This window comes from Dromiciops gliroides, chromosome 2 (assembly GCF_019393635.1).
Source record: "Dromiciops gliroides isolate mDroGli1 chromosome 2, mDroGli1.pri, whole genome shotgun sequence".
Lineage (NCBI taxonomy): Eukaryota > Metazoa > Chordata > Mammalia > Microbiotheria > Microbiotheriidae > Dromiciops > Dromiciops gliroides.
The window spans coordinates 273,874,816-273,895,495 of record NC_057862.1 but is presented as its reverse complement, the minus strand read 5'-3'; the positions used below and the strand labels follow the sequence as shown (position 1 = coordinate 273,895,495).

Below are 20,680 nucleotides of genomic sequence, written 5' to 3'. Positions count from 1 at the left end.
TTAGATTTAGTAATTAAGAGAACATTAGGTGCTTTGGAGAAAGGAGTTCAGTTGAATGATGAGGTAGGTCACAATGAAACAAACTTAGAAGAGAGTGACAGGAGAGAAATTGAACACACCAAGTACAGGAGGAGGGGAGAAAAGGAAGCTTATGGTGAATGACCTCAATTTTCTAAGTAAAGTATGAAGCATTGTCTTGAGCTGATAGGGGTATCATGGGATACTTAAAGAGAGAAGGTTTGAAACACCTTCTGTGAAGACTGGGATAGGCAATCAGTTGGGAGTCTTGTTGTATAGGAGGCTCAGCTAAGATCAAAGTTTGTAGGGGACTCAGTCAGCAGTACAAAAGGAAACTTACTATTCACTAAAATAAGATCCTGGATAAATTATTTGAAGATATAATTGCTGACAACCATTATAAAGTGACTATAATCATCTTGACATGTCAAGCTTCTATTTGCTTTCCTTAGCTTTATAAAGCATCTTGACACTTCTTTTTTTAAATTTAGTTTAATTAAATTTTAAAGAGTATTTAAAGGAGTAGTTTTTATATATGTATACATATATACACATATATGTGTATGTATAAATATTTATGAAATATTGTCATTGTAGCTATTGTGTTTTCCCCAAATTTGGTACTGTGTTCATAAATGATATCACTTAAAAGCATAGATTGTCCTATGTTATTTTGGAGAAAAAGAACAAAAACATCTCTCAAATTCAAGAATTTATGCCTATTATAACATAGGCCAAACATAACAGGGATCACTAACTTTTGCCATTATAGCTTATTTAAAAAGCCCCCCAACGGGGGCAGCTAGGTGGTGCAGTGGATAGAGCACAAGCCCTGGAGTCAGGAGTACCTGAGTTCAAATCCGACCTCAGACACTTAACATTTACTAGCTGTGTGACCCTGGGCAAGTCACTTAACCCCAATTGCCTCACTAAAAAAAAAAAATTAAAAATAAATAAAAAGTCCCCAACTATAATGAAGTAATTAAAATGTAATAATTTCTCTTTAATTTTAAACGTAAGTTTTTATTGCTTTTTATATCATCATAGTTTCCCCCAGCATTCCTCCTGTTTCCCCTCCCAGAAAACTATCTCATATAATTAGTATTTTTTTTTTTTAGGCAGGGCAATGAGGGTTAAGTGACTTGCCCAGGGTCACGCAGCTAGTAAGTGTCAAGTGTCTGAGGCCAGATTTGAACTCAGGTCCTCCTGAGTCTAGGGCCGGTGCTTTAACCACTGTGCCACCTAGCTGCCCCCTAGTATTTTTTAAAGATGATAAAAAAGAAGGAAGAAATTAGCATAAGCAATCAATACATTGAAAAAACCTGAAAATATGTGCAATGTGCAATTCCAATGGACCTTCCACAGAGAAGAGGTGGGTTGGAGGTGTCCTCTTATATCTCTTCATTCAAGTTATGCTTAATCTTTATAATTTTGTTACATCCCCCCCATCCCCCCCACCCCTTCGTCCTAGTCAGCCCCTCAGCGTTAGCGGTGGCGGAGCCACCGAGCCCGAGCTAGACGTCGGTACGGAGGCCGAGCTAGAAACCTAGGCCGAGCTAGACGTCGGGCCCGAGCCCGAGCCCGAGCCCCAGCTAGACGTCGGTACCGAGCCCGAGCCCCAGGCGGCCATGGCGGAGTCGTCGGCCTTGGCCACAGGGAATGCGGCGGCGCAGCTACTGAGCCCGGGGCGAGCAGCCAGTTACGGGAGATATGTAAAAGAAGCAAAAGAAGCTACCAAGAACGGAAATCTAGAAGAGGCCCTTAAACTTTTCTACTTAGCAAAAGACGTTTTTCCCAACGACAAGGTTCTGAGCCGAATCCAGAGACTAGAGGAAGCCCTGGAAAAGCTATCAGTGGAAGGAGATGATGAATTTGTCGATGTGTGTGACAGTGGCCTGATGCTGTATGGAGAACTGCACGATCGACTTTTTGTGCATCAGAAAGAAGGTGTGGCCTTTCTCTATAGCTTGTATAAAGACAGAAGGAAAGGTGGCATACTGGCAGATGATATGGGATTAGGAAAGACTATCCAGATTATTGCTTTCCTTTCTGCCATGTTTGATGCTGAACTTGTGAGGTGTGTGCTGCTGATCATGCCTACCAGCCTTATCAGCACATGGACCAAAGAATTTGCTAAGTGGACCCCAGGAATGAGAGTTGCAACCTTTCATGGTTCCAGTAAGAATGAACGTACTAGAAATCTAAACAGGATTCAGAGGAAGAATGGGGTTGCTATTACAACGTACCAAATGTTGATCAACAATTGGCAGCAACTTTCCCAACTGGATGGCAAAGAGTTTGTCTGGGATTATCTTATACTTGATGAAGCCCATAAAATTAAAAGTTCTTCTACTAAGTCATCAGTCGCTGCCCGGGCTATCCCTGTGAAAAATCGCATCCTCCTTACAGGAACCCCAATTCAGAACAACTTGTATGAGCTGTGGTCCCTCTTTGATTTTGCTTGTCAGGGATCCTTGCTAGGAACATCTAAAACCTTTAAAATGGAGTATGAAAATCCTATTACTAGGGCCAGGGAGAAAGATGCTACTTCAAGAGAGAAGGCCCTGGGGCTGAAAATATCTGAAAACTTAATGATGCTTATAAAACCCTATTTTCTCAGGAGGACTAAAGAGGATGTACAGAAGAAAAGTGCCAATAAATCCCAGAGCAATCTTCGTGAAAAGAATCCAGGTGGTGACATGGTCCGTGAAATCCCTTCCCTTTCCAGGAAAAATGAGTTAATTATTTGGGTGTATTTAGTACCTTTGCAAGAAGAAATATATAGGAAATTTGTATCCCTAAACCACATCAAACAGTTATTAACAGAAACACGTTCACCTTTGGCTGAGTTGACTGTCTTAAAGAAGCTATGTGATCACCCGAGGTTACTGTCAGCACGGGCTTGCAGTTTGTTAGGTCTCAAAGAAGGCAACTTCTCTGGTGGGGATGAAAGTCAAGTGGCTCATTCAGATATCCAGATTGAGCAGGTACTTCATGAATCCCTAATGCAAGAATCAGGGAAAATGATGTTTCTTATGGCTTTGCTTAAGAGATTACAAGATGAAGGACATCAAACTCTGGTGTTTTCCCAATCCAGAAAACTTCTAGACATCATAGAGCACCTTTTAAAGAAAGAGAATTTCAAGATTTTGCGTATTGATGGAACCGTTACTCACCTTTCAGAAAGACAGAGGCGAATTAACTTATTTCAGCGGAGTCAAGGTGTCTCTGTTTTTCTCCTTACTTCCCAAGTAGGTGGAGTAGGTCTCACCTTAACTGCAGCAACTCGAGTTGTCATTTTTGATCCTAGCTGGAATCCTGCAACTGATGCACAAGCTGTAGACAGAGTTTACAGAATTGGGCAAAAAGAAAATGTTGTGGTTTATAGGTTGATCACCTGTGGTACACTGGAAGAGAAAATATACAGAAGACAGGTTTTCAAGGACTCAGTAATAAGACAAACAACCGGGGATCAAAAAAACCCTGTTAGATATTTTAGCAAGCAAGAATTAAGAGAGCTTTTTGCAATAGGGGATTTTCAGAGTTCTGCAACACAGTTGCAACTGCAGTCTTTGCATGCTGGTCACAGAAAGACTGATGAGAAACTGGAAGAACATATTGCTTACCTGCACACTTTGGGAATAGCAGGAATCTCTGACCATGATTTGATGTTCACACATGATGTGTCTGTTCACGAAGAATCCGAGGTAGGGGAATCTCAGTATATTCAAGAAAGGGTTCAAAAGGCTCAACTTTTAGTTGAATTAGAATCGCAGAATAATGAGCTTTTACTGAACAGTGTAAAAACCAGAGTTGAGGAAACCTGGCTGAAGGATCCTGCATCTTCCAAACCAAAGAAAAAATGCTCTGAATTTAATGTTGTACAACATCCTTCACCACCTGTAATTGTTGATCTTACACAAGAAGACTCTCTCAATTCTGGAATGGCAGGTTTAAGTATTGCTGAAGACAGTGAGGTGCACGATCTCTCTGTCATGAATGTAGATGTGTCTATAAAACAATCTGATGTTCACTTAACAGAACACAAAATTGATGATGAATGTATAACTATTTTTTCCAATGAAGAGGGCCATGAAATGGAAATATCAAAGACCAATAATCCTGATGATAGCAATGAAGTTTTACCAGATAACACTCAGGAAAGTGTAAAGCCGTTAGCTCGTGAGACAGCAGAAGCTGACCTTGAGCCAAATCCAGATCAACCAACAAATGATGAGATTTTACTGGAATCTTCCATCTTGCCTCTTAGTCCAGAAAAGTCAATGGAATTGGGTACTTCTGTCATTAGCCTACCAGGTGATCTGTCAGGCCCAAATGCATTGGAGAATTCTGGACCAAACGAGGCCAAGTTAGAAAAAGAATCCTTAGCTGCTTCACTGCAGGATGCTGGTGATTTCAATCTTTTCTTGGAAGACTCTGTAGAGAGTGGACAGAATCCTTCCAAGCAGTCTTTGGAGTCCACTGAAAGGGAGAATAGCATGTGGAATTTAGCAGCTAATCCTAGAGGGGAGAATAGCTTTGGGTATCTACAGCCTGAGAATCTCTCTGGTCAAGAAAGTGAACTGGAAGACAAAATAGCTCCCGTGAAAATGAGATATAAGACGAGGAGGATTGTTTCTGATGATGAAGATGATTCTGTGACAGAAGGAATGTTATCCCCTTTCCCAAAGCCATTACTAACACAATTTAGCTCAACTCCCAAAAACAATAGATTCCAATCTGAATTGTTTTTATCTGAAATATGTAGTGGTGGAAATAATTCTGTAATTTCTAGAAGATCTCTGGCTTCAAGGAGATCACTTATTCATGTGATTTTAGACCATGTTGAAGATATGGAAGAAGATGCCAGTGAGCAAAAGAGTATGGACAAGTATTTAGAAGAAGAAGAAAAAGAAGAAATAGCAGAGGACAGTCAGGAATCTGAACATTCAGAAGAGGAACCTGCTGGAGAAACCTCATTGTCCCAAAGTAAACCCTGCTCTTTGTCCGTGTCTCACTCAGACTTAGCCCAGAGTGCATCTGGTGGAGATTGTGAAGAGACTACTGCACACAACCCAAGTCCAGCTCCTGTGACAGATGAGTATGAGGCTCTTGTCAGGTGTGGAAAGGAACTGAAAGAGAATGGGAAAATACAGGAAGCACTCAATTGTTTACTTAAAGCCCTTGACATAAAAAGTACTGATCCACAAGTTATGCTCATGACTTTAAATTTGTATAAGCAATTTAATCAAACTTGAGATTGTGGTTTGTTTGCTGTACTTTAAAATCTATTGAAGGGTTATCTATGCTTACTTTTCTAATTCAGTTTCTCCTAATGAAGGTGATGTTTTGAGAAAAGGATAGGTTCCAGCATGTTTAGGGTGATGATTCAAACATGCCCTTGTCCCTACTTTTCTGTGAACACTAGTTTCATATGTTGCTCCCATCAAGACTGGGGTGGGGGGGATTGAGGTTTTTGCTATTTTGTTCTTACTCTTTCACTGCCTGGATGGTCCGTGGGGGACAATATTATTTTTTGAAAGGTTCTTTTAAGTTTACACGCCAACTGACCCTGTTCTGAAAAACCTCTTTGGGGGTTTCTGGTTGGGAAAATTAAAGTGAATTTAATTTTAAAAAATTTGTTACATTTGCTTTTGTTTTTCTATCTTTGGTCATTATTTCCATTTATGTTGTTTGTAGTAATTGTGCATATTTTCTAGGCTCTGCACACTTCATTCTGCATGAATTCATGGAGATCTTTCTATACTTTTCTGTATTTATCACATTCATTATTTCTCTCCCTTCCCTTTCTTAAAGAATAGTTATATTTCATTACGATCATGTACCACAATTTGTTCCATCATTTCTCAATCAGTGGGCATCTACTTTGTTTCTAATTCTTTGTTATCGCAAAAGGTGCTGCTGTATATATTTTGGTGTATATGAGGACTTTCTTCTTACCAACAGTTTTCTTAGCCTAATAATGGAGTCTCTGGGTCAAAGGATGTGAACATTTTATTAACTTTATTTGCATAATTCCAAATTGCTTTCCAAAATGGTCGTACTATTCACAGCTCCACCAAAAATGTATTAGTGTGCTTATTATCTCACAACCTCTCCAATTTTGACTATTGCCAATTTTTTTTGGTCAGCTTTGCCAATTTGAAGCATGAAAGGCAAAACCTCAGGACTGTTTTGATTTGTGTTTCTCTTATTATTAAGTGATTTAGAGCATTCTTTCTTTTTTAATTAAAAAAACTTTAGAGCATTCTTTCAATGTGGTCGTAAACACTTTACAATTATTATTTTGAGAAATATTTGTTCACATCCTTTGACCACTTTGACCACTGATCTATTAGGGAAAAGCTATTAGTCATATAAACACATACATATATAACATATGTTTATTGTTTACATATCTTGGATACCACCTCATCAGAGAAATTTGATACTAAGATGTTTTTCTCCATTCAACCACTTTCTTTCTTATCCTAGATGCATTCATTTTATCTGTACAGAAGCTTTTCAGTTTTGTATAATCAAAGTTATCTATTTTATCTTTTGTAATTGCCTCTATCGCTTGTTTAATTAGACTATATCTCCTACTCATAGCTGTGAGAGCTTTATGATCTGCTTTTCTTCTAATTACGAAAAATAATCTTTAATATTAAGGTTACTTATCCATTTAGGCAACATCTAAGCCTAATTTTTGCCAGGCTGCTTTCCAGTCTCTTTACTTTTTAAAGACTCGAGAAACAGAAAGATACTGAGAAAATGCATGTACTTTGGAGGAAAAGATGAAATGTAAAATCTTTGGGTGCAAAGGAATTCTATCCTCTTGCTTTGCACTCAAAATAGTTTTCTTTTCCCAGAAGTATTTCATCAAGTGGTGTTGATGATTTTATAAAGTTACTAGAAATTATTTTTTTATCACCAACTTTGGAAGGAAAATCCTAAATTGGATAGAGAACAGGCCTTAGAGACAGGAAAAAGATTGGTTCTATGACTTTGGGCAAATAAACCTCTCAGTGCCTCTAGGCAACGCTCTCAAACTATCAGCAGCAGAACAGAAGCTGATGGGTGTCTGTAGAGGGAGTTAATACCTATGAAATGACAGGTCCAGGTCTATCTCTTTTTCCTCCCCAACTCCAAGAAACTATTTTTTTCATTAAGATTTTGACAACTGTATTTTAATATACTTGGTTTCCTCTATGATCTCATGTATTTTATGGTATACATTTAAAAACATTATTCTGAGGAGTCCATAGGTTTCACTAGACTAACAAAGGCATCCATAACATAAAAAAGTGGTTAAGAACCCCTGTCTTACTGTAGAAAGACCTATGGATACCATGGAATTCAGCAACAAGGGGTCACAGTGAGTGCCAACAAGAAATATTTATAAGACAAAAATACCTGATCTCACACTTACTAGCTGTGTGACCCTGGGCAAGTCACGTAACCTCAATTGTCCCACCAAAAAACCAAAAACCCTGATCTCTGGTCTTGGTGCTAAAGATTTTCTTTAGGTAAATAGATATTGCCATAATTTTATGAAACACAATAAAGTACATTTTAAAATAAAATGAATACAGAAATTAAAGTTATTAAGTAACTAATTGTCCCAAATTTTCCAGAATGGCCTTGATTCTCCAAATATTCTGTACCATTCACTAATGCAGGGAGTGGAGAGGGAAGGGAGGAGAAGAACCATACAAAAAACCCTGTATCACACTGATAGATTTTGAGTTAAAAAAAAAAAAACAAGGCTTACTCACAGGCTTCCTTTTAGGAGAGGTAATCTGAAGGAAAATCGTCCTTACATTTTCCCATCTGTATTTTTAGCTGCTGCAGTGAATAACATTTCTCTAATTATTAAACTGGAGGGCTACTAAACTACACATGAGGATGCCTGTGGGTGGCATAATGACTTAGAAAACCACATATTAACATTATCTGTGTTCTATTGTACTTTTATTTATTTTTGTTAAGTATTTCCCAATTACATCTTAATCTAGTTCAGGCTGCATTGGGAGTGTTGCTATGGCACTGGAGCCACATATTTGATACATTTGAATTACAGCATTTTTTTCACCTGGCTATTGATAGCTTGGATTTCTTCCTTAAAAATTAACTTCATTGGGGGCAGCTAGGTGGGGCAGTGGATAGAGTACCAGCCCTGGATTCAGGAGTACCTGAGTTCAAATCCAGCCTCAGACGCTTGACACTTGCTGGCTGTGTGACCCTGGGCAAGTCACTTAGCCCCCATTGCCCTGCAAAAAAACAAACAAACAAAAAACAGAAACAAAAATTAACTTCATATTCTTGGACCATTCACCAATTGGAGAATGGCTTTTATTCTTACAAATTTAAATCTACTTGTTATATATATCAGAAATGAGATCATCATTAGAGAAATTTACAAAGTTTTTCCCCAGTTAACAGTCTTCCTTCTAATTTTAGTTGCATAGGTTTCATTTGTACAAAACCTTTTTAATTTTATGTAATCAAAATTGTCTATTTTATCTTCTGGGATCTTCTCTATTTCTTCTTTGGTCATAAACTGTTTCCCAATCCAAGATAATTTCTTCTTTGCTTCCCTAATTTGTTTATGTCCCCCTAACAATGGATGTTTAGTAACATATCCATTTAGAGCTTATCCTGATCTACAACTAATTTCTGCCACACTTTGGTCATATACCTTTAAAGTTTTACTTCAATCACCTTTTTGTTGTTCTACAATCTAAAAACATCAATTTTCAATTTGACACAAAATTTTATAAAAAAAAATTAGGAACTGAAATATTACAATTTTATTAGATAGATTTATGACCAACACTACATTTACTACTGTTAAGTTTTGGTATTGGCTTTCTTATTGCAGATGAGGCTATTTTGGTGACTCTGTTTTGCCGGTGTGGTAGTTGATCAAGTCACTCTCATAACTGGTTGTATTGCCATTGTTCAGTCATTTCAGTTATGTCTGACTGTTCATGACCCCATTTGGGGTTTTCTTGGCAAAGATATTCAAGTGATTTGCCATTTCCTTCTCTGGCTCATTTTATATATAAGAAAACTGAGACAAAGAAGGTTAAGTGACTTGCCAAGGGTCACACAGCTAGTAAGTGTCTGAGGTTAGAGTTGAACTCATAAACATAGGTCTTCCTGATTCCAAGCTCAGTATTTTATCTACTGTGCCACTTTATCTGGTTGTATAGCTGTGGAGGAAAAAAAAATTAAACTGAAATAAAATTCAATTTGTAAAGTAAGTTACCTTTATGGCAATATAACTTGTTATAGTTCTAAAATAACCATACCTTTCCTTTATTTGTTAGAATGGTGTTCAGAAGGTGGCTTCTGGTCAGGTTGGAACAGCTTCCATACTGTACCCATTCTGTAGAGTAATCTGGAACTATGCCTAAAGGGCTATAAACTCTGTATACCCTTTGACTCAGCATTACTAGATCTGTATTCCAAAAGAGATAAAAAACAAAAAGGAAAAGGACCTATATGTATAAACATATTTATAGCATCTCTTTTAGTGGTAGCAAAGAATTGGAAATTGAGGGGATGCCCATCAATTGAGGAATGGCTGAACAATTTGTGGTATATGATTGTGATGGAATATTATTATACTATAAGAAATGATGAGCAAGATGCTCTCAGAAACACCTAGAAAAAGACTTACATGAACTGGTGCAAAATGAAATGAGTAGAACCAGGAGAACATTAAACATAGTAATAGCAATATTGTAAGATGATCAACTATAAAACACTTAACTATTCTCAGCAATACAATGATCCAAGACAACTATGAAGGATTTATGATGAAAAATGTTATCCATCCTCAGAGAAAAAACTGATGAAGTCTAGATACAGATTGAAGCTTACTTTTTAACTTTATTTTTCTTCGGGTTTTTTTGGTCTATGTTTTCTTTTACAACATGACTAATATGGAAATATGTTTTGCATGACATGTATAAACTATATCAAATTTCTTGCATTCTCAATGAGGGAGGTGGGGAGGGAAGGAGAGAATGTGGAACCCAAGATTTTAAAAATAAGTGTTAAAAGTATTTTTACATGTAATGGGGGGAAAATAAAATGCTAACTTAAAAAAAAGAAATTTTAAAATGTTTCTTATGTTGAGTCTAAAACTGCAAAGTGTTGAAAGATACAGCAAGGGAAAGGAATCACCAAATCTGAATAACTGGTATAAGGAGAGCAGGAGGTGGGAATTGCAAACCATAGAATAGGGGAAGAACTAGTTATTTAGGACCTCCATTGTCAGGGTCCTGTAATGGCTGAGCATGTTTGAGGTTTGGTTTATCACTCATAACACTAGGGCTCATCCTATCTCCCATTAGCCCCCTATATAAACACATACCTCACACCCTAGCCAATCTGGAATTGTCATACCCTTATGAAAATCTTACATTTTCTACCTCCATGCTTTTTCATGTCCTTAGAATATTCCTTCTTTCTCTTCCATCTACAACTGTCAAAAGCTTATCCATTCATCCTTCAAGATCCAACTCAAATGCTACCTAATAATCTTGGGTAGTATGAGTTTTCATTGATCAGAACCCCGAATAAATACTTGGTTTCTTCCACCTTTCCTGGCTTTCAGTTATTTATACTTATTTCATCTCACTTATTAGATTGCAAATTCCTTAAAGACAAGGAGCAAAGATGGTCTTACATCCTACAGCATATGAAAAGGCCTTGATACAATTAACTGTTGTTGAATGAAATGAAGGCTATCTACCCCTGCATTTCAGTCTACTTTATGAAACAATCTAAACCTACCCTGTTAGCCTGACTGCTAATTCTATTTCCCATATTTTATAATGCAGTGGAAAGAGTATTAACCCAAGCAATTAGAAGATGTGGTTATGTCTTCTGCTTTCCTACTTAATATTTATATGACTTTGAACAAATTTTTTCATGCATAAGCCTAGGTTTTCTCATCTGTAAAACAGGGCTACTGCCACCTATTCTTTCCACTTCAAAGCTGTTTTTGAGTCTAAAATGATACAATGTAAGAAAGTGCTTTGAAAATTGTATCACATAAATGTTATTGCTGCCCCACAGTGCCTAGAACATAGTAAGCACTCAATACAATTTTTAAAAGTATTTTTTTTTTGCAGGGCAATGAGGGTTAAGTGACTTGCCCAGGGTCACACAGCTAGTAAGTGTCAAGTGTCTGAGGTACTCCTGAATCCAAGGCCAGTGCTTTATCCACTGCGCCATCTAGCTGCCCCCTAAAAGTATTTTTGTAAAACAAAAGACTTGAGATTCTTAAACAGTAATTAATCTTTTTTTTTTTTTTTTAGTGAGGCAATTGGGGTTAAGTGACTTGCCCAGGGTCACACAGCTAGTAAGTGTTAAGTGTCTGAGGCCAGATTTGAACTCAGGTACTCCTGAATCCAGGGCCGATGCTCTATCCACTGCGCCACCTAGCTGCCCCAACAGTAATTAATCTTAAAGCTTAACTTTCTTAAATGAAATTAAGCACCTCTCAGAAAAACAGGATACTGATATTTGAGTGAACTCAGTATCATGAAATACTGGTTTTCAGTAGTGAAAAAGGCTTATTATTATTATTATATTAACTCCAATTGGTCTAATACTTTCTGCTTTACTTTCTTTTTGTTTGTTTTAGTGAGGCAGTTGGGGTTAAGTGACTTGCCCAGGGTCACACAGCTAGTAAGTGCTAAGTGTCTGAGGCTGGATTTGAACTCAGGTACTCCTGACTCTAGGGTCAGTGCTCTATCCACTGCGCCACCTAGCTGCCCCAATCTGCTTTACTTTCAAAATCCTTCCTAATGTTGTTCACTATTCTATTAGCCAGTTTGGCTTCAGAACACGGGATTATTATTCATAGCACACTAGTTTATAAGGTTTACCCTCTACAAATGCATTTTTTTACATATACAAAAACTAATCTGCCACTATTCTATCAATTCCTCTAGGTCTTGGTGAAATTTATCCCCATAGATTTGGAATTTCAATACCTAGAAGAGTTTAATGTCTGAAAACAGAATCAATTGTATGATCTCTTCCAAATCCATTATATAATCCTTGAGGAAACATATTAGCCCTAATCTAGAAAAAAATGTCTATGTATCAGTAGCTGGTATTTCCTAACTAAAAATCAGCTACTACAAAACATTTCTCTAGATAAAAGCTTACCTGTTGATTCAAAGAAATCAAATGCAATAGTCACTTAATATTTAGAATGGCAAAGGGGGGAGGAGTTGTTTTTGCCATCTGAAAGGCTCTTCAAATCTTACTATAATCAATAAACATTTATTAAGCACCCATTTATATGTCAGGTATTGTACTAAGCACTGAGGATAAAATTAAGGGAAAAAACCCAGATCTTCACTTTAAGATGCTTACAATCTTACAAATAAAACAATACAGAAATGGAAGCTGAAAAGGGGTGGAAAGCCAGGGGTACTTGGCACAAGGGCAGGTATGATGTTTATAGAGTCAAAACTAAGCAGAAATTAACTGAAACATTCTAAGTCCTTTGTTATAAAAGGAAGGCTTTGGGAGTAATTTATTGCTCCATCCTCCAGGCCTCCAATCAGAGAGGAGAGGCAACTGAAGATGCTAAGGTTTTGAATGTGAAAGTTGGATTAATCTCCATGTTGATGAGGTTTTATCATAATTCTGATGAGCTTATTTTGGGGAAGGCATGATGTCCCTGTGGAAAGGAAGAAGAGCAGCTGATGGAAAATGAAGTTACCATCATTCATATACATTCAACAATATCCCATTCACATACTGTTTTGGCTAGTTTATTTCTTGCCTGTATTTTATGCTTTTTTGTTTATAAATCAAGACTGCTGGCAACTTTATCTATTCTTTTCCAAATCTCTGAAATTTTATTTCTTAACTGTATTCCCTGTGGAGATACAGATCTTAGAATAGAACCCTTCTATTAGTTACTTGTCAGTAAGTTAATATGCACATCCACTTTGTAATCATTTAGACTTTTACCAAAAAATTCCAACTAAAAGACAAGCTATTTTTTTTTTGGTCCAACTAAGACATTAAGTTTACCTTTGTTGGTTCAGATTTTACTGCACTCTGCTGTGAAAGAGATAAAAGAACTGTTTTCCTTTTCTGAAGTATTCTTTTCACTGGTTATAATGCTGACAGCTGATTCTAAGGCAAAAGAACAAGGAATACAGTATGTGAAATATCTCAATAGATATAAAGTTATATAAACCTGTTCCATACAGCCATTGTGTCTAATTTCAATGGGACCCTCACTATTATAATCCTTTTTAGGCAGTTCTTCTAAGTGTATTATTTTCTGCAAAGTTTACTCCAAACTTTTTACATTTTCCTTCCATCCCTAATTCCGGCATCCTATCAAATAAAATAAACAAATAAGCAAACAAAAAACAACAACAAATCCACGATCATGTTTTGTTAAAGCTCATGCTGGAAGCTTGAGCTGGAAGCTGTGCCTTTAAAGCCATAATCATCGTTACTCATTGGGCTTGACACCTTCCATTTTCAAAATATTATCATTTGTTTCATTCATTTGAGGAAGAATTCTCTCTTTTTTAAAAAAAAATTTAAATTTTTTGGTGAGGCAGTTGGGGTTAAGTGACTTGCCCAGGGTCACACAGCTAAAGTGTTAAGTGTCTGAGGCCAGATTTGAACTCAGGCCCTCCTGACTCCAGGGCCTGTGTGCTATCCACTGCGCCACCTAGCTGCCCCTAGAATTCTCTCTTCTAAGACTAAAATGTTGACTAAAGCAAAGTAACTATTCCATTCAAACTCCCTAAATTTGTTTTCTTTCCATATAAAGGGACTTCAAGGAGCAATTTTGGTCCTGATCATTTCTATGCTTTTCTTTATTAATGAATTCACAAGAATGCCATCCCACCCTAAAAATAAAGACAACTGTTTATTCCTGTGTTCTGTAATCTTATAAGTAATTTTAAAGTTTAACAAATCTTAGGCAGTCACAGCACTTAACTTTTCTTGGTATAATTCTATATCAAACTATAGCAGTATATTTTGGTTTTCCTTGTTTATCATCCTTTTGTATGTTAGTATCACAATAAACTAAAATAAGGAGTAACCAGAATCAACCAATTGTAGAGACTAGACTATAGATTCATGTGTTCAAGATTGAGGGAAGAGAAAAGAAAGGTAGTAGATAGATGTGGGTGTGAAAGCACATCTATTAAGCCTCTTTTTTTTCCTCTTTGAAATTAAGAAATATTTCTGACTGTATCCTTGGTCCCAGTTGAATGAACAGCCTTATATCGATGTTGTCACTGTCAAAGAGAGAATGTTCTGCTCTGAAGTCATTGATTTCATTTTTTTTCTTATCAAAGACCTAACAGTTTTTATAATAAAAGATTCAGTCATGTTCAGGAATCAGTCCTGATTCCTTGAAATTAAGATTGGAGTGAAGACTAGACTGAGTGATAATGTCTTTTGAATAATGTTATGGATAGAGTGCTGGATCTCCTGAGTCCAAATCTTCCTTCACTTATTACCTATGTGACCTTGGGCAACCCAGTAGACCTGTTAACCTTGGTTTCCCTATTTTAAAGATAATAATAGCACCTCACAGGGTTGTTGTGAAGATCAAGTAAGATAACACATGTAAAGCTCTTTGCAAACCTTCAAAGTGCTATATGAATGCCAGTGTTGGTTGTTGCAATATCTTTTCATTCACCCTTGACCAGACTGAATGGTTTCAGGAAGACATTTATCCAAGGTTGGGCCACTATCAACATTACTATTGTAATATTGTAAAAATATTACAATATTGTGCTATTGTAAAATTGTAAAACATCTGAAACTTAAATCTTACACCTCTGTGCTATCTTGCTGTGGAATTTTTTTATTTTGCTTTATGAGTGCTGTAAATGTAAGTAGATATTGCTTGGGTGAGAATTCCAAATAGCAGAAGATCTTGCCTGTTTGGATCTCCTTCCAAGCAAGAATGCTTGAATATTAAATGTAAATTGTCTCTGATAGATATTGGCTAAAATGCAAAGTGCCAAGGATTTTTTTTCCACATGGGGAAAAAGAAAAAAATGTCAAGAAGCCAGAAAAAAGAAATTCAAGTACCAAGGAACCACAGTCAAGATCACACTCAATGTGGCAGGAATTACTATAGAGAAAATCTCAGAATATGTTATTATAAAAGGCAAAAGATAAAGCTTCAGAACTAGGAATAATTTAATCAAGTAATTAGTATTTAATAAATGCTTACTATGTTTCAGGTACTAAGTTAGGTGCTGAGGATACAAGTAAAAAGAATGAAACATCTTTGTTCATTTGATGAATTTAAGGTAAACTTGACCATATTTCTTCTCTCCTGAAAAAAAACCTCACTTGATCCCTGCTATTGTCCTATATCTCTTCTGCCCCTTGTAGCTGAATTCTTTGAAAAAGCTACCTACAATAGATGCCTCCATTTAATTAAAAATGTAAAAAAATTTTTTAAAGTAATAAACATTTTTATTTATAGTTTTGGGTTCCAATTTTTATCCCTCCTCTCCCTCCCCTCTCTCTTCCCTGAGGCTGTAAGCAATCATATATAGGTTATACATGTATGATTATGTAAAACATTACCATATTAGTCATTTTGTATAAGAAAACTTGAATAAAAGAAAAAGTGAAAAATAGCATGCTTCAGTATGTGTTCAATCAATATCAGTTCTTTCTTTGTAGGTGCACAGTATGTTTCATCAATAGTCCTTTGAGACTGTCTTGGATCATTGTATTGTTGAGAATAGTTAAGTCATTCACAGTTCTTCATCAAATAATATTGCTGTCTCTGTGCAATGTTCTCTTGGTTCTGCTCACTTCACTATACATCAGTTTATACAAGTCTTTCCAGGTCTTTCTGAAATCATCCTGCTTGTCATTTCTTATAGCACAATAATATTCCATCACCATCATGTACCACAGCTTGCTTAGCCATTCCCCAATTGATGGGCATTCCTCGGTGCCTCCATTTTTACTCCTCTCTTCTCAACCCCTTACAATCTGGCTTTCAACCTTATCATTCCACTGAAATTAATCTCTGAAGTTACTAATGATATCTTAGTTGCCAATTCTTTTTTTTGTTTTTTTGTTTTTTTTTTTGCGGGGCAATGGGGGTTAAGTGACTTGCCCAAGGTCACACAGCTAGTAAGTGTCAAGTGTCTGAGGCCGGATTTGAACTCAGGAACTCCTGAATCCAGGGCCTGTGCTCTATCCACTGCGCCACCTAGCCGCCCCTTAGTTGCCAATTCTAATGGCCTTTTCTCAATTCTCATTCTCTCTAATCTCTATGCAGCCTTTGACTCTGTCAATCACTCTTCCTTGATACTCTCTTCTCTCTAGGTTTTCAGGACCTGATCCTCCTCCTACTTATCTGATTGCTCCTTCTAGTCTCCTTTGTGGGATGCTTCTCTTGATCATGCCTTCTAACTGTATACATCCCTCAGGTTCTATCCTGAGTACTTTTCTCCTCCTATACTACTTCACTTGGTGATATCATCAGCTCCCATAGATTTAATTACCATCTCTACTCTGATGATTCTCATATCTACTTATCCAGCTCTAATCTCTCTGCTGACCTCTAATCTCCAATCTTCAAATGTATGTCCAATAAACATCTTAAATTCAAATGTACAAAAGGGAACTCATTATCTCTCCCATTAAAACCTCCCCAGTCCCTCCAACTTCCCTATTACTGAAGAGGGCAACACCATCCTCCCAGTTCCTTAGGCTAGCTGTCATCCCTCCTTCCTCACTATATCTCACCCTCCATAGCCAATCTGTTAGCAAGGCCTGTAGATTTCACCTTTATGTCATCTCTCCATGTGCTCCTTTCTATCCTCTAACATTGTTACCACTCCTGATAAAGATCTCATCGTCTCAGGCCTGGACCATAGGAATAGCTTGCAGATGAGTCGGCCTGCAAGTCTCTCCCCAATTCAATCCACCCTCCATTCAGCCACTTAAAGTGATTTTCCTAAAACACAGGTCTGATTATATCACAGGCCCTACTCAATAAACGCCAGTGGCTCTCTATTGCACCCAGAATCAAAAGCAAAATGTTCTGTTTAGCATTCAAAGCCCTTCAAACCCAGCTCCTCCTATATTTCCAGACTTCTTAGACTTTACTCCCTGACACATACTCTTCGGTGCAGTGACACTGGCCTTCTGGCTGTTTGCTCAGACTACTGACCTCTCTGGCTTCCTTTAAGTCCCAAATGAAATCCCTTCTTTTACTAAAAGTCTTTTCCATCCCTTCTTAATTACAGTGGCTTCCCTCTGTTAATTATTTCCTATTTATCTTGTATGTAGCTTTTATATAGTTAACCTGTGTATAACCTCGTTTTGTATATAGTTTGTTTTATATATAAACATGTATGTAAATTCCTTGAGGGAAAGTTCTGTCTTTTGCCTCTTTTTATTTATATCCCCATCGCATAGCACAGAGCTTGACACATAGCAGGTGCTTAATAAATGTTTATTGATCAATAGAACGTGCAAAGTATCTGCGTACCTATTATTGAGATTTCAAGCAACTTTTAAAATGGATGATACTTTGCATTTCTTATTTTTAAAACTTCGTAGTTAAAAGTTCTAATTTTAGATTGTGTGGGCAGAAGAAAGATTACTTGGCCTCCGGGAAAATGATTTTCAGAGAAAAACCACCATGCCCATTTCCACTTCCTGGCAACTTAAATTTCCCTCAAGCTTCCTCGGATTGGTGACTCTCGCCAAAGAGAGAGTCCGGATTGGTTGGCCGAGACCGTGGGGGGGGGAAGGGCGGGGAGAGCAAGTAGTTCCAGCCAGTGACTGTCCCCCGACAGGGCTGGGCCAACGCCCCGCTGAGCAACTTTGGACTCTAGGCACTTCCGCAATCGTTGCACTTGTTTGCCCCGCCCACTGGAGACAAGATGTCGGACCTTGGGGAATTATGGGTAAAGTGACCAGTCGGAACATTCGGTCCCTTCGGTCCAAAGTTTCCAAACGCCACGCAGGGGTGGGGGAGAAAATCCGGTTTGCACTGTTGAGTTAGGTTCCGGGTCGAGTCAATATTTTTCTTCCTTTACTGCACGAACCGGGAGCGTGCCAGCATTCGCTGGGCGGGGCCCTAGCTTTTAGAGCTTTTTTTGATTCAGACCCCACTCTACCTGGTGGAGAGGATAGAAATGTGGGAAGGAAGGTGGCTGCCTGAGGGTCTCAGCTTGAGCCACTAAAATTCTTCTAGCCGCCTGAAGGGGGAGGGAGTCCCGATTTCTGATGCTTCCATTTCTTTCCCTGCAATCAGGGAAGGCATCTTTGTTTGTTCCTTCATAGTAACCTGTGGGGCCCCAAGCCCTAAGGGTCACCTGGAATCTCAGTCCCTATAGTCTGATGCGGTTAGTCTTTTTACCGGGTGAGAAGCAGTTCAGCTTCTGTCAAGCTATTCTCAGATACAACTTTTTTTTTTTTAAAGAACATTCTTTGCGGGTTTTTTGTTTTGTTTTTTTTGCTTGAGACAATGAGGGTTAAGTGACTTGCCTAGGGTCACACAACTAGTAAGTGACAAGTGTCGGAGGCCGAATTTGAACTCAAGTCCTCCTGAATTCAGGGCCAGTGCTTTATCCACTTCGCCACCTAGCTGCCCCCCCCAATATACCTTTTTAAATGTGAAGTTTTCGAAATGAGAATTGCAGAAAATCAGGCACTTAAAAAGATGCTTGAAATCGCTAAATTATATCAATGTGAATTTTATTTTTTTTAATTTATTTTTTACCAAAAGTTGATATTTCTTCTTATTTGGCTTTTCTCCTATAGAAGTGTTTGAGGGGTCAGTGGCCTCTTTTGAAAGATTTTCTGCTTCTTGTAAAACTTTGACATCCACCTTAGGTTTATCAAATGAACAAAGATGGCAAAGTAGGAAATGTTCGGAACTGGGGGGGAGTCAAGCACACTTGCTAATGAGTTGGCTGACCATTGGTCCAACTTTTCTGAGAAAGTTTAGAATTATGCAAGAAAATGACAAAACTCTTTACTCTTTAAGTCAGCTATCTCACTACCTACCACATATCTTGAAGTGGGTAAATAAAGAAAAGCTAGGTGGTGCAGTGGATAAAGCACTGGCCCTGAATTCAGGAGGATCTGAGTTCAAAGCCGGCCTCAGACACTTGACACTTACTAGCTGCGTGACCCTGGGCAAGTCACTTAACCCTCATTGCCCTGAAAAAAGAAAAAGCCAAGATAGTTGAAGCAACACTCTGTGGTAGCAAAAAAACTAGAAATAAAAATAACTGGTACTTATATAGTGCTGCCAGCCACTGTAGGGTTTTCCAAATATCTCATTTGAGGTTCACAACAACTATTATTCCTATTTCACAGATGAGGAAACTGGGGCAAACAGAGGCTAAGTGATTTGCCTACTGTTACATAGTTGGGGAAGATGAAAGGCACTGAAAGGAGAACAATATATCAGGAACGTGATAGAACAGGGCTTAACTTCCCCATACGAGAGTGTCACTCTATAATTTCAACAAACCACAAAATGAGCCTAGAGATTTGAATAGACAGAAGAAAACAAACCACAATGATCATCTCCGTAAATATGAGTGCAATAATTCATGTCATCTCTGTAGAAATGATTCATCTATCTATCTATCTATCTATCTATCTATCTATCTATCTATCTATCTATCTATCTATCTATCTATCTATCTATCTATCTAAAACCAAAATCTCAGTTCTGCACCCCAGGCATTCCATCAATTACTTGTTCAATTTCTCCTCTGGATGTCCTATAGGCATCTGGAACTTCACATGTCCAAAGTAGGACTCAAAATAGTTTTCCTTAAAGCATGGGAATAAATAGAGTCATCCTAGTATATCTGTGCTGAGAGCACTAGCTATTTTTTGTGTCTTAGATCAGAGCTTTATAGTCTTCCAGTTCCTGGGGGTAAATCTTTGGAACAAATTTCTCTCAAAAATCTCATTTCTAAAGAATAAAAGTAATTCCCCGATTGATAAATGAGCAAAGGACATTAACAGGCAATTTTTAGAAGAAGAAATCCAAGCTAGTCTTAGCCATTTGGAAAAATGCTATAAATAATTAATAATTAGAAAAATGCAACTCTGAAGCTCAATCTCACATGCTCAGATTGGCACAATTGACCAAAAAAGGCAAATAACAAATTCTAGAGGAGTCATGGGAAAATATATATATATTAATCCATTGTTTTGGTGGAACTATGAATAAGTCCAAACATTTTGGAATTCAGAACTATGTTCCCAAAGCTATTAAACTGTCTATAACTTTTGATCTTACAATACTACTATATACTACATACTACTAGATCTATGTGCCTGAAAGACATCAAAGAAAGAGGAAAAAGATCTGTGTGTACAAAAATATTTATAGCAGTTCTTTTGGGGATGGCAAAGAATTGGAAACTGAAGGAGTACTCATCAATTGGGGAATGGCTGACCAAGTTGTGGTATATAATATGATGGAATACCATTGTGCTGTAAGAAATGATGAAGAGCAAGGCTTCAGAAAACCAGGAAAACTTGTAGGAACTTATGCAGAGTAAAGTGAGCAGAACTAAAGAAGAAGAATTTATATAATAATAACAATATTGTAAAAACAAACAACCTTGAA

At 37.5% G+C, this 20,680-nt stretch overlaps 1 protein-coding gene across 1 annotated transcript; it reads left to right on the top strand.

The window, feature by feature from the left end:
* Positions 1 to 1,625: 1,625 nt before the first annotated feature.
* On the top strand, positions 1,626 to 5,276 carry LOC122744125 (DNA excision repair protein ERCC-6-like). The gene has a single exon (XM_043989501.1). It carries the CDS (start codon positions 1,647 to 1,649, stop codon positions 5,274 to 5,276), a length of 3,630 nt encoding a protein of 1,209 aa, XP_043845436.1. The 5' UTR covers positions 1,626 to 1,646.
* Positions 5,277 to 20,680: the final 15,404 nt, after the last annotated feature.